Source organism: Chenopodium album, chromosome 9, assembly GCF_948465745.1.
Source record: "Chenopodium album chromosome 9, dcCheAlbu1.1, whole genome shotgun sequence".
In the NCBI taxonomy this organism is placed as follows: domain Eukaryota; kingdom Viridiplantae; phylum Streptophyta; class Magnoliopsida; order Caryophyllales; family Amaranthaceae; genus Chenopodium; species Chenopodium album.
In genome coordinates, this window is record NC_137842.1 from 63,802,335 (window position 1) to 63,817,879 (window position 15,545).

General features: G+C 33.8%; 1 protein-coding gene across 1 annotated transcript; it reads left to right on the plus strand.

The window, feature by feature from the left end:
- The first annotated feature begins 12,996 nt into the window (after positions 1–12,996).
- LOC145560123 (desmethylxanthohumol 6'-O-methyltransferase-like) lies at positions 12,997–15,092 on the plus strand. The gene is made up of 2 exons (XM_081621385.1): positions 12,997–13,838; positions 14,410–15,092. Exons 1-2 carry the CDS (start codon positions 13,047–13,049, stop codon positions 14,713–14,715), a joined length of 1,098 nt encoding a protein of 365 aa, XP_081477511.1. The 5' UTR covers positions 12,997–13,046; the 3' UTR covers positions 14,716–15,092.
- The last annotated feature ends 453 nt before the right edge of the window (positions 15,093–15,545 follow it).

The following is a 15,545-nucleotide window of genomic DNA, read 5'->3' on the forward strand; positions in this document are numbered from 1 at the left end:
ATTCAACTAGCTTTGCATCACCACCAAGCTTACGACGCAAACTCATTAAAGAAGCTCGACGAATTGGTTTCATTTGTCCAGTTCCATGAACCCATTTGTAGCATTTGTAACCAGAAGGAACATTACCTTCTTTCTTTTCTAAAGGAAAATTCTATAGCAGTTGAGATTTGCTTCATTATTGTTAGAGGAACTCGTTTTTGTTAAGAAAAGTGCAAAAAAAATGAGAAGAATGAAGGATATAGTATTGAGTAGAGTGGAAAGGGAAATTAGAGGACGGTGTGGAAAACGAATGAGAAAATGGGTAGTGGTAGATCTAGTATTGGGGGTGAAATAAAGGACACCATGGAACAAATGCAAATAGTTGAAGTTTACAATGAATGAGGCACTTGAGAAGATGAAGGAGTTAGGGTTTATGTTTGATGAAGGCTAAGGGAAAGATAAAGAGGAAGGGAGATCTGATTTTATTGGTGGGAAAGATTAGACGATGATAGAAGATTAGGGTTTTATTTAATTTTGGTTATATGTTAACAATGTTGTTAATCAATTTATAATAAGGGTAGTTTGGTCATTTTAGAGAAAAAGTTGCTATAAAAGGAAAAAAAATTGTTGTAATTAATACTTAGCTCCAACATATGGTAAATGCTGGAATAAAAATTTAACAGAGGAAGTAGCTCATTAATTTTAGGCTATGTATAACATATTAAAAGCAATGTGTTAAAACAGATAGGAAATTTTACATTAAACCACCTTTTATAACCCTTTTTTTGCAAAAAACCACCTTATAAAATTTTTTACGCAAATACACACCTTAAACCTAAATTTTTTTTGCAAGCCCACACCTTTTCCCGGAAAATACTCTTTGACCTTGTTTTCAGGGGTTGACCCGACCACGTGCCCCTCTAAAACCACTAATCCTCCCTTTTCCCTCCATATATCACTCTAATTTCTCTCTGTTTCTAACTGTTTCTCTCTCCTCTCATAACTTTGTTCTTGTTCTTCGAACTTGCTCAAAATTGAGGACATTGTTGCCCAAATTTCCCAGCAAATTCTCCAAGGAACTTCAATTGGACCAGGTAATTCACATTTAATTGCTTGTATTTGCTTTCAATTGCAGAAATTAGGGCTTTGTTTGAAAATTAGGATTTTTAATTGGGGTTATTTTTTTTATTTCTTTGCAGCATGGATTTCAGGGGCCACACCACGCTTTCTTGATGAAGACGACGCAGCATATGTCCTTTTTTTACCCATGGCAGAAAGCAAAGACAACCAATTAACACAGAGTACAAAGGCAACATGCAATAAAAATAGAATGAGAGAGAAATTGAGAACTTACTTTCACCTAAGGGCAATAATTTAACTCGAATTAGAAGCATTCAATTCTTGGCAGCCATGGCAGAGCAGCAAAGAGTTAATGAGGAGAAGAAAAAATCGCTTTTAATTTGAGGGGGAAAGAACAGTGAAGAAGGAGAGAGAAAGAGAGGGAAAAAGAGGGTAATTGGTGTTGGAGGGAAAATTTGGGTAAAATTAGAAGAGAGAGAAAGAGAGAGGGAGGATTAGTGGTTTTAGGGGGGCACGTGATGGGCACGCAGTCGGGTCAACCCCTGAAAACAAGGTCAAAGAGTATTTTTCGGGAAAAGGTGTGGGCTTGCAAAAAAAATTTGTGATTAAGGTGTGATTTTGCGAAAAAAAGTTTATAAGGTGGTTTCTTGCAAAAAAGAGGTTATAAAAGGTGGTTTAATGTAAAATTTCCAAACAGATATATACCTTTAAGAAATCCAAGCCTCCTCCTTTAATCTCTTCTCTCTCCTCTAGCGTTTTTGTTTTGTTTGTCGTTTAAGCCGGATATAGTCTAATTTCTTCGGATATTAGACTATTTCCGATCTTTTTTCTTTAATTTTATTAAGTTTTTGCTTGCTTTGCTTTTGTTTTGTTCTCTCCATTTGTGGAAGTCTGTCCCAATTTTTTTAGGACTTTGATTCTCATTTATTGATGAGATTTTTTTTTTTTTTTTATTAGGGTTATGATAATAATTGGGAAGGTGATTTGGATTCATATGGGTTTAGGGTTTGTCATCAACTCTATGGTCAAAACATCAACGTAGATTGTAAAGGTCTTTACTTGGAAAGATGCAAATACATCAAAAATCACTGCTCGCGTCAAGATTGAAGCAGTGGAATGTGAGATATATATGTTAAATATGCAAATTAGTTATGATTTTGTTCGAAATAGTTATGTTTATTAGTTATCTAAATTTGTGATTTACAAATCTTTATTATTAGGGGAGTGCTAAACGCAACCTGACTTTACTTAGCGCAGCCTCTATTCCACTCATTTATTAGATGTAGGGACAAAATAACCATTTTATTTATTTTTTCCTCTCAAGTAATCTCTAATAACAAGAGTGCATTAATTTAACTTAAAATACATTGAATTTGCAATGGGTAATGATTTTTACATTAGCCTCTTCGAATTTGATAAGAATCATACGAATCTATTATGTGTAGAATCAATAAAACCACTTTTCATCCTTCAAAAAAATAAAATAAAATAAAACCACTTTTTAATATTTCGTTCAAATTGTATGAAATGATTGAGCCTATTTCGTGTGTCACCCAACTTCATCCAATTCGTGTTCATATTCATTAGATCTCGGAATATTGTTCGCTAATTGATTATGTGAGTAATTCGAATAAACAAAGGTATAAATTTCTGGAAATTAGGTGTGGAAGAAGATGGAAAGGAAAGCAGGCAAAAATGTCGTGAGGATGATTTTAGCTTAGAAGGGTATTTATGGTATTTAGAAGGGGTGTATAGTAGTAACTAGAGGTTGCGTTTAGCAATCATGTATTATTATTGTAGATGTCATATGACTATTTATTATGAAACTATTTTTCCCGTGTAAAAAAAAAAAAAAAAATGTTATCGTTTTATCCAGGCTGGTTATTTTATTACTTACAAACGATCACTGCATATAGCTTCTACCAATTGGGGCGAGGTGGAAAACTGGATATCATATGACTAGCCTTGACCTTAGTGACATCCCTTCATCTAGTTTGCCTTTTAAAAATTTGTACTAGCATATAAATACTTGAATAAAATAAATAAATAAATAAATAAATAAAAAACTTGAATCAAAATCGAATTACACATAGCTATCTTTGGTTGTAGCAAGTTAACGGCAAAAAATCTTTTCAAAAAAATATGAATTAATTTACTCACAAGAAAAGGTTTGCTTACAATTTGATTAGAGTGACCAAAATAAAATTTGAGTAGGTCGAGAATTTTAGGACGAGTAACCCAATTGATGATTGTACGGAGTGTACTGATGTGACATACCCCTTTGTTTTTTTAATGTATTACTTTGACGGATATATTGATCAAGATATATATATTTTTGCTGAAATTTGAGAGAAAATAGAAGTGAATGACTTAGCCCCGTATTCATGGCTTCAACCCCCAATATATAAAATACAAGTTAACCCTAATATGATAGGATTAGGAAACTAGGAAAATAAGGAAAAGATATCAAAAAGATATTCACTAGCCTCAAGAGATACTAATGAAATATATCCTAATATATTCTCAATACCCCCTCAAGTTGGAGCATGGGGATCGAAAAGGCCCAACTTGGAAAGAAGATGATCAAAGTGAGACTTCCCAAGCGCCTTAGTGAAAATATCTACAAGTTGCTCCTTAATGGAAACATAGGAAGGAGCAATTAAGCCCTCTGTAATAGCATCACGAACAATGTGACAATCAATCTCAATGTGCTTTGTTCGTTCATGAAAAACTGGATTTCGAGCTATATGTAAAGCAGATTGATTATCACAAAACAATTTGATCGCCTTAGGGTGTTGAACACCCAAACTCAAAAGCAAAGCCTTCAACCATTTCAACTCATGTGTGGTGGAAGCCATGCAACGATACTCAGCCTCAGAAGAAGAAAAAGAGACCGTGGGTTGCTTCTTGGTCTTCCACGAAAGTCTTCCACGAAATAGGAGATTTACCAAGAAAAATTAGCCATCCAGTCAACGAACGACGAGTAAGAGGACACGCCGCCCAATCTGAATCACACCAACCCTGCAAAGTCAGGTCACTATCTGCACTCAACAAGATACCCTGCCCCGGTGTACCCTTCAAATAACGAACTACCCTCAGAGCCGCCTCCCAGTGCTCAGTGCGAGGTTCTTGCATATATTGCGAGAGAATATGAACAGAATACGCCAAATCTGGTCTAGTAACCAATAGATAAATTAACCGTCCTACTAGTCTGCGATAAGACTCAGGATTAGCAAGTAACTCACCACTAGCAAGGCTAAGCTTATGATTTTGCTCAATCGGAAAGCCGCTTGGCTTTGCCCCTAACAACCCTGCTTCTGAAATAATATCCAAAGTATATTTGCGTTGACACAAAAATAATCCAGATTTACTACGAGCTACCTCAATGCCCAAAAAATACTTCAAAGAACCAAGATCCTTCATCTTGAAACAATCACCAAGATAAGCCTTGAACACAGTTAATGCAGCGGAATCATTCCCAGAAACAATAAGATCATCAACATAAACTAAGACATTAATCTGAACATTGCCTTTAGTGTATGTGAAAAGAGAATAATCAGAGTAAGATTGAATAAAACCGTACCCTTTCAGAGCTATAGTGAGTTTTGCAAACCAACACCTTGGAGCCTGTTTTAACCCATACAACGACTTTCTCAAACGACACACCAAATTCGGATCCGAGCTCTCAAAATCTGGAGGTAATTTCATGTACACCTCCTCTTCTAGATCACCATGTAGAAAAGCATTATGAACATCCATCTGATGAAGCTCCCAATTTTTAGAAGTGGCTATAGCAAGAAAAGCCCGAACTGTAGTCATTTTTGCAACCGGAGCGAAAGTCTCACTATAATCTATACCTTCCTGCTGATGATTACCAAAAACAACCAAGCGAGACTTGAGACGTTCAACATCACCATTAGACAAAAATTTTGTCTTGTACACCCATTGACTGCCTAGAGCCTTCTTACCGGGAGGAAGATACTCTAAAGTCCAAGTCCCATTGTCTTCTAATGCCCTTATTTCTTCTTTCATAGAACGTTGCCAACCTTCAGATTTCATGGCTTCTTTGAAGGATTTTGGATCCTTTCCCAGAACAACGGCTGCAAGAAATTTGCGATAATTCACAGAAAACATATCACAATTTATGTAATGTGCCAGGGGATACGGAGTACTTGGAGTTTGATTGGAAGTAGGAGACGTACTCTTAGCAACAACCGTGTGTGTAATGAAATCACGGAGCAAAACCGAGGGATATTTATCCCGAAAACCACGACCCAACTCACGAGAGGCCTGCTGAGCTGTAGAATCTGCCAAGGTGGAGGACTGCTCGGACTCACTGTGCTTGTCCGTGGCAGCTGCTGTACTTGAAGAGGGCTGCTCGGACTGGGCAGTTTCAGCCTCAAGTGGCAGCTGCTTCACGTGTTGTTGCTGCTGTTCCTGACGTTGTGGAGCAGAGGCGGTAGCAGGGGACTCCGCACCCCCCTTGCGGCCTGCTGCATTATACCTCGGGTGGGGTGCGGAGGAAGTTGTATCCTCCCTTTCTTGATGTATCAATACACCTTGGTCAACAATAGTATTATATGTGTCTTGTACAGCTACAACATCGTCATCATAGCTAAAATTATGATCATCAAAATCCATATGAATCTCATCCTTCGTATTTCCAAAATTGACATCAATATTTACATCATCCGGACTTCCAAAAGGAAACATATCTTCGACAAATTTCACATCACGAGAGACAAAAAACTCCTTTGTTTCAAGATCAAATAGCTTCCATCCCTTTTTCCCGAATGGATAACCCATAAAAACACATTTACGACTCCTACTAGCAAATTTATCCCCCCTTGTCTTTTGATTGTGTGTGAAACATAGACAACCAAAAGTACGAATAGCACCAAAAGACGGAGGTTTATTGAAAAGAATTTCAAAAGGAGATTTATTTTGTAAAATAGGAGTAGGAGTACGATTAATCAAATGGGCCGCGGCTAAAACACACTCACCCCAAAAATAAATAGGAAGATTGGCCTGGAATCTCAAGGCGCTACTAACATTAAGAATGTGTTTGTGTTTTCTCTCTACCCTCCCGTTTTGTTGAGGAGTCCCAACACAAGAGGTTTGAAATAGAATACCAGTTGCAACAAAATAATCGTTCAAACAATTAAATTCAGTCCCATTATCACTCTGAACAATTTTAATCGTTTGATTAAATTGTCTATCAACCATAGCAACAAAAGTCATAAACATCCGAAAAACCTCAGTTTTATCAAGCAGCAAATAGATCCAAACCGCACGGGAACAATCATCAACAATAGTCAAGAAATAACGAGCCCCACACAAGGAAACATGACGATACGGACCCCATAAATCACAATGTATTTTTTCAAAAATTCTAGAAGCTTTATTGTCACTCAAAGGAAATTTGTCTCTAGAATGTTGAGCACGAAAACATACTTCACAACCTTTTGATAAACTAGTGTTATTATTGCTAATATGAGGAAGCAACTTAACTACCTTCTCAGAAGGGTGACCCATCCTTCTATGCCAAAGATCCAACTCAGAAGTCGCTCCAACCACCGACACACGTTGCACAACATCCGACTTGCTAAAATAATAAAGTCCGTCTTGCCTAAGACCCGTGCCAATCAACTTCGTCATTGGGTCCTGTATAGTACACATATGAGAGTTAAACTGTACAACAGCTTTTAATTGATCAGTAAGTTGAGAGACTAAAATTAAATTGCAATTCAAATTCGGGACAAAGAGAACTCCAAAGATAGTGATTTTATCAGACAAACAAACAGATCCGGCTAAAGTTGCAAGTACACTGTCACCATTGGGCAAACCAACGGGACATTCAATGTTGTAAGAGTCAAATAGCCAAGATCTATTTCCGGTGACATGATGAGTTGCACCGGTATCAATAATCCAACAAGTGTTGTTAAAGTTACCATTGAGACGGATTTCTGGGATTTTTGTATTACCCAAAAAACCGGCCATGGTCGAGGAAAAAAAAAAATTAACCTGCTCTTGATACCATGCTGAAATTTGAGAGAAAATAGAAGTGAATGACTTAGCCCCGTATTCATGGCTTCAACCCCCAATATATAAAATACAAGTTAACCCTAATATGATAGGATTAGGAAACTAGGAAAATAAGGAAAAAATATCAAAAAGATATTCACTAGCCTCAAGAGATACTAATGAAATATTTCCTAAAATATATCCTAATATATTCTCAATAATTTTTTATCATTAATATTTTTAATTGGGTATTAGTTTAAATTGTAACAAATTTATATTATGAAACTAGACATTAGGACTAATCTAATGATAGATTATAAAATAACATTTATTTATTTTATAGAGGTGAAAAAAATTAAGTCAACCATAATATATATATATATATATATATATATATATATATATATATATATATATATATATATATATATATATATATATATATATATATATATATATATATATATATTACAAACATCAAAGTGATACATTTTAAAAAAAAACGGAGGGAATATAAGAAAGTCAAATTAGTAATGAAAGTTGACATGAGAATTAAATTCACATACAAAGTTGCAAGAAACAAAGTTGCATTTTATATCATCTTTGTTTTGCTAAGTCCTACTCATTCACTTTAGCTACGTAAACCAATGAAAAATAAAATTAAGGACTATATATGTGGGTACTTTTATAGTATTAAAGATGACAAAAATAGAGAGATTTATCAAATAAAATTAGGTCCACAAAGTAGCATCGTGGATGATGATAAAGAAAAATACTGCGACAGGCCACATGGTGCGACAAAGGTTACTTGTAGAGTGTTACTGGTTTTGTTAGGGGTTATTTATAGGTGTTACTTGTGTTTTGAGTTTACTTGTATGAGTTACTTGTAGGTGTTACTTGTATTTTGGGGTTACTTGTATTCTAAATAACCCTACAAGTAACCCCAGACCAAACCTCCATACCAAACAAGTAACACCCTACAAGGAACACCTGATAAAAACCAGTAACGCCCTACGAGTAACCCCAGAATATAAGTGACACTCATAAGTAATACCCTGACCAAAACCAGTAACACCCTACAAATAAGTCCAGAATACAAGTAACACCCTATAAGTAACCCCTGTTGCACCATATGGCCAGCCACATACAAAAATTTGTAAAAAAAAATAATAATAGAAATTATGGCTGCCACACGGTGTGACTAGTCACATACAAAAACTTGTGAAAAAAATATGAATAAAAAGTTGTTTTAAAAGAAATAAAGTAAAAAAAAGTATAATTTAGAAAAACAAATACAACAATAGTAGGAAGTTATTTCCCTAATATGAAATTCTAAGAATTTCCTCAATTTGTTTATTGGTTAGCAATATAAGAAGAATTCCATGGAATTTGATTGACCATGCCCCATGGGAGAGCTAGCTTGGTAATTTACTTTCCATATTTCGTGTGAAGTTGAAATTTTTCATGAATTTTCACTTTCTTCATATTTTTGCTATTGTGTGTCAGCCAAAAAATTAATCAATTTATTAATTCCAATTAATTTCTATTTCTCCCATTTTAGGTATATTGTCAAATAAAATTAAATAAAACCTAATTAAATTTAATCATATACTTCATTTTCAACTATTTGACACATGTATTACTTTTTTTTATCAGACCAGTCTTCAAATAAAAGTCTTATTAACCCAAAGATCTATACGGCTATACCCACACTATTTTATTTTGCATATTTACCTTTAGTCAACCAAACACCACTATTTAATTTATTTATTTATTCACCTTCCTAAAACAATGTATAAAAGTAAGTGAAAAAATATTATTTGAGAATGGAAAAAGTAAGGCCATGTTTAACTCAACTTATTTTTAATTATTTCAGACCACATCAGAAAAAAAAAAAAAAAAAAAAGTTCTAACAATCTAACATGTTTTAATGTTTTATGTGTGGTTTATGTGTTGTTTTATTCCTGGGATCGTGGTCATGATGTTTGTGTTGACTTGACATGGTCTTCTCTTTTTGATACAGTCTGGGTTCTCTGACTTTGTTCCTGGACGGGTTGTGGTTGATGCGGCTCGTCGGAAGCGAGTTAAGTACGAATTCAATTGTCGGACAATTGGATATGGCTTCCTCCCTTTCTCTTTCTCTTCACTTGGGGAATAAGATAAGGAGGCGGTTGCATTGCTGAAGCGGATCCAGATGTTCTTGAAGACTCAAGACATTGAAGTACGTGCAACTTCTCATATCTTCACTAGGATAGGATTTGCTATTGCTCGAGGAGTGGGGGCCTACATTGTATCTCGGCTTCCTACTTATTTTTTGACATTATATGTGTTTTGAGATATAATAATAATAATAATAATAATAATAATAATAATAATAATAATAATAATAATAATAATAATAATTATTATTATTATTATTATTATTATTATTATTATTATTATTATTGTTATTATTATTATTATTATTATTATTATTATTATTATTATTATTATTATTATTCTAATAAGATCATATTTGATATATTTTTTCCATAATTAGAGTACATAAGGTCAAAGCAAACTTAAATAAGTCAATTAAATCAGATCATAAAAAATAAGTTCAGATTAGATTAGATTATATAGCGCAAAAATAAGATTAATGCTCATGATCAAGTGCGTGCACGCACCCTTAGCTTAAGGACGTTATATATCATTAACTAATGCTACAAAAACGATTGATTAACTAAATTGACATTTTCTTATTTGGTGGGCGTATTAAAGAGCAAACAATGGCTGGATTTTTCAAATGAAACAATTTCAATTTGTCAAATTAGGTTTTTTTTATTCCAAATTAAACCCTACTTTTCTTGTAGGGAGTGGTTAGAGCGTAATTGTGCCTTGTTCTTTAAACAATTAAGAACTTCCAATTAAATCTTCATCCATTAACATCATCACTGCCTAGACTAATTATGCCTCCACTTGACCACTTGATATGTATTCAAAATTGCAAGCTCGATTTTGATGCATATCACATAAGACAATATCTTTTTAGTGAATAAAAAAATATGCAATTAAAGGAGGTTTCATGCTAGATTATAGAACATAACCCTGGATCTCAACCATTAGGTTAAGTATTTGATTGAGTTGGTCTTTTAACATGGTATTAGAGCCGATGATTGAGACCTAAGATTATGTTTTACGCTATCATTCCATAGTCCATACTTGTCATATTGCTACTCTTATCTCACATTTATCACTTATGTAGTGTTTAATTTGCCTTAATTTTCTAATTTAATACGTTCTAATCAAAATATTAGATTTTGGTCTTATTTGTTAATGTCAATGACACTTTTGTTAACGTCAAGAATATATGCTATGTATTGGAAATTCATGCTACAATGTGACACTACAACGTCTACAAGTCCATCTACAACACCTCGTCCGATCATTTTGAAGCGTCATCTTGTAGAAATTGCACTATACGAAGTAATATAGAATCCGTTTGATTTTCTACCCAAAAAAAAAAAAAAAAAAAAAAAAAAAAAAAAAAAAAAAGACTCAAAAAGTCATGTACAAGACAAGAGTTGGAGTGAGAAGTTCTTGAAATGATCTAAGAAAATATCATAAGGGTAGGGGTGTTCAAAGTTTGTTCCGGATCGGTCCGGACCAAATTAATCGGCCTAGTCTCTTGGTAGAAAATTGATTTTTTTTGTCTTCGGTTCGGTCCGGTCCAAAACCCTATCCAAAAAAGGATGTTAAAATATTGTTATTTTTTTTTAAAAAAAAACCATAAATTATATAAAGTTAGGAAATTTTTTTATAAAAATTCTAAAGTCGATGCAAACCTGTCCGGTCCAGGTTTTGGACCGATTTTTTCAGTTCAGTCGTCCTAACTTAATTGGTCCGGTCTTCGTTTCTTTAAATTCAATTTTTCGGTCTTCGATCCGATCTTGGACCAATGAACATCCATAAGTAAGGGCATGGGTCAAAGATATTGTAGGGGATCGTAAAGAATTTGGTCTAGCCGTCTAGGTATATATCTTTGAGTTAAGTTAAATGATGTTGCTCCCAAATTCGACGCATAGACCCAAATTATATATGTACTTCGTATTATAGAGTAGTTCTAAATAATTTTAAACTTGGTGGAGGCATTTTTGTGAGTTGTGACATTTTGTAGTATACATATAGATAGATATTTTTAGTTTTTGTTGTACCCTAATCATTCTTTCACCTTAATTTTTTAGCTCATCACTTAGCAAAGCTAATTCCTTTCCGAGTTGAGCAAGTGTGGGAAAATTGTTTTCCACAAGATATAATTGAACTCCATATGTACTGATGGACATTGCTTCTTTAATATAATGCTAGCTTGCGTGGTTTTTTTTTTTTATTTTTTTTTATTTATTTTTATTTTTTTTATTTTTAATGAATTAACTTTATAAATTTAAGAAAATAGGGTAATAGAAGAAAATTTATTTCCTTGCATGGGAACTTAAATCCGATATAGCCAATAGTGGATCGATCTGGTCGTCAAAGGTGTAAATTTCACATAAAAATCGATCCAAAGAATAGTAATATAATGTTGATGAGTTTTATAATATAATAATGTAGCCCTAATCCTTATACAATAGTTAATTAATTTAGAAAATACCTATTTAATTGCTGTTATTGGACAAGTAACTAACTACTCGTGTCATATTAAACAAACTAAGCTAAAGATTGTTTTTTACCCTCTCCCTTTCAATTGGTCTATGCTCTATACCCATGTAATGACCTCAAAAGAATTAAAAATAATAATTATCAAGTACGTACTCCACATGATATGACCAATCATAAAAGTTTTCTCTTTGCCACTTAAAAAAAAAAAAAAAGGTTTTCTCTTAATTTAAAAATTGTGAAAAAAATTGCGTAAATACCCTGTTTCAAATTTTAGGCCCATTTTACTCGGGGGTTTTGTGCAATTGTCACCTTACACGCTTAGGTTCACCCCTGATAATAAAAATGACTTATTTAATGTGTCCCTATTTATTTGTCCTACCGTCCTTTTACGATTTTTAAGACACATTTTAAGTATATAGATATTAGATATTATCAACTATGTTAATGTAAAAAATACTACGTTACGTTTATTCTAAAAGTAAACATTTTTTTTACAGTAAAAGTAAACATTAAATTAAATTAAACAAAACTCCCTAATTATGTGATTAAAATTTTTAAAATTTGATCAACAAAATTGCAATGAGACAAAAAGGAACACTCCGTACGAAGTAGACGGAATGGAGCACTAAAATTGAAGTGTTAAAATCAATTTCGAGACATACCAAAATTGAGATAGAAGCGTGAAATTCTTTACTCCTATTATTTTGGGATTGACAAAGTCGTAAACAAAGCAATAAAAACTACTACTCCTCTTTAACGAATAAAAAGATCCAACTTGTATATATAAGTAAAATAGTTTGTATATTCCTTGACCATCCTCATAATAATTATATTGATAGAGTATATAAACCGATCATGTACTTCAACTACCAGGTTAAGCTTTTGGTTAAATTGGTACTCAGTAATATTTTACTATATGTTAGTTCTCTACAACATTTTTTTTTTATTTATTTATTCACAAATTTATTAATACCGTCGTTCATTACCAAATATAAGGTGACAGTACATTGTTAGGCGATAATGAACATTTATGAGTAAATACACAACGCTTAAGGATGATATAATTGCTTTTCTACGGACATTAAGATGTCAATTAAATTTGCTAATGATGAATGAAATTAATTACTTTTAAATAATTAGATATGAAATGGACCGTTGTAACAAGTTTAAGGTTTAATAATCCAACAGTCATCGTTGAAAAGTCTATGCTTCCTTCCTATAAAACTACTACACTCCTTAGTGAACCAACATGCATATTCACTAGCTAGCTACTTAAACAATACAAATATAAATTCTAGCTAGTAATAGTAACAAATTAAAAAAAAAATATGGGAAGCATAGATTTACAACTAGAAAATGTTAATGAGGATGCTGAGCTCCTCAAGGCTCACGCCGAGGTCTACAACCATCTCTTTGCCTACGCCGATACCCTTGCCTTAAGAGCTGCTATAGATCTCCGTATTGCGGATATCATACACTCTCATGGCCACCCAATGAGCTTATCTCAAATAGCCTCGAAACTCGAGTCACCCTCCCCTGATGTCACGTGCCTTGCACGTGTCATGCGGATGCTAGTCCGTAAGAAAATCTTTACTGTTGATTATAATAATACATCAGGTGAAGAAATCGTACCCTTATATGGTCTAACCACGACTTCTATGTGGCTCTTGCATGACCAAGACCTAAGCCTTGCTCCTATGTTTTTAACATTTACACACCCTTGGATCATATCTGCATGGTTTGAGATTAGCCGTTCGATCAAGGAGGGTGGGACCCCGTTCGAAAAGGCGTATGGCCAATCGTTTTGGGAGAGGGCAGCTGAGGACCCTGAGTTTAACACAATGTTTAACACTGGGATGGCAGCTGCTACTAAGCCAGCCTTAGATGCTGTTGTTAAAGGGTATAAGGATGGTTTTAGTGAATTAAAAGGTACTCTTATTGATGTTGGAGGTGGAATTGGAAGGATGATAGCCAAAATTGTTAAGGCTTACCCTCATATTAAGGGTATTAACCTTGATTTGCCTCATGTTGTTGCTAGTGCCCCACAACATCCTGGTGTCACCCACGTTGGAGGTGACATGTTTAAGGAGATTCCTAATGCAGACGCTATCATTTTCAAGGTACGTAGATCTAATATTCTAATCATTTATCTGTGAAAAAAATATGGAGTACGAAGTATTTTATATAGATCAGATCATATCTAATCGGGTCTATTTTTAAAAGTTATAAACCCACAAGTCATACTTTATTAAGGCAAACAAAACAATTGGAAATTTCTAACATACATGCATGCGTCCATGGTCATACAATTCACTAAAATTTGTAAGATTATTTCTTAAGTAAACCTAAATACTATGTATTTTACATTTATTATTTCCATGTACCAAATAAATTACGAGTATATAGTCTTTCGTTTTAGAATAATTTATTATTTTGTTTTGAAAAGTACAACACCTTTGATTAATGGTAATAAAATATTAAGAGTGAATGTCCATACAATTTTCTTGGTTGATCACTTTTAATCTAAAAACTTCTTATTATTACATCGAGTGATAGAGTATAAAACATATTTTTGGGCCTCAACCATCAGATTAAACTTTTAATTGAGTTGGTCCTTTAACTTTGAGTACTTGTACTGTTGTACATAATAATTAACTAATTAACCACTTTAACTTATTTTATGTTTTGCAGTCCATTTTACACGACTGGACGGATGAACACTGTTTAAAAATCCTAAAGAACTGTAAAAAGGCAGTATCCCAAAGCAAAGGGAAGGTGATTATTGTGGACGTAATTCTAAATCCTGATGGAAAAGGGTTGTTCGACGACGCGGTCATAGGCTGTGATCTTTGGTTGATGGCAGATTGTGTTGGTGGAAAAGAGAGAACTGAGGAGGAATGGAGGAAATTGTTGAAAGAAGCTGGTTTTACTACCCTCAATGTCATCCGCCTTCCTACTATTATGTCATTATCGATCATCGAGGCTGTTCCTCAATAGACCAGCTAGCATGACTAGCTAGTTCCAGTGCACTTTCCAATTGGTTGCAACAAATAATAAGTTGGGTTTGAGTTGGTTCGTATTTGTATCGTATTATGTGCTAGGTTTGGATTTCTAGCTCCTATAAGACGTATTGTGTTGCGACGTAATGATGTGTTAAAAATTACCAAGTTTTTTTATTTTTTTATTTTATAAAGTAAGGAGAGGGTCCCTGATCAAATCTTAACCTTCACGGTTTTTTTGGTTTGATATTTGTGGGTCAGATACTCTAAAAGTGAGAGGAAAAAAGTAAGAAATCCTCACTCTCAAAGTCATTCTAGTGGAAATTGAACCCCCAACCTTTAAGTTGGAAGGCACAACATTTTCCACTAGACCAAGCTTAGCTTGGTATGTAGCTACTATAATATCCATTGTACTTGTATCTTAAAAGTACGTAGTAGTACGTATGATGTACATACGTGCATGGTAAATTTGGTATATGTACTTTATTTGCAAATTGTATTATGATTTAATATATTTAGCTTGTTAGATAAAGAGAGTCTAGTGGTGTGTTCACTGTTCACATAGCACTAGATTTGCTTATTTCATCAAACACCTCGGAGGTGATCAAAATTTGAGTCAAGCTGGTTTTACGAAAAAAATTCATGCTCAAATTTGTTAAAAAGTTTCGGGCTTGTCAAGCCTAAATGAGTTTTTTCGGTCCATATCAGACTTTTTTTAAACTAAAATTGTAATTTTTGGCTTGCTCAAATCCACCTGTTTTTTTGTCGAATCAGGTCGTGCTTGCGGGCCGAGCCATAGTTGATCATCTCTAATTACCTTTTTATGTT

Excerpts from the sequence above, each read along its gene's own strand:
- LOC145560123 (XM_081621385.1), top strand. The coding sequence starts at position 13,047 with ATGGGAAGCATAGATTTACAACTAGAAAATGTTAATGAGGATGCTGAG. Across the intron at positions 13,839-14,409 it reads CAGACGCTATCATTTTCAAG|TCCATTTTACACGACTGGAC; the intron begins GTACGTAGATCT and ends TATGTTTTGCAG.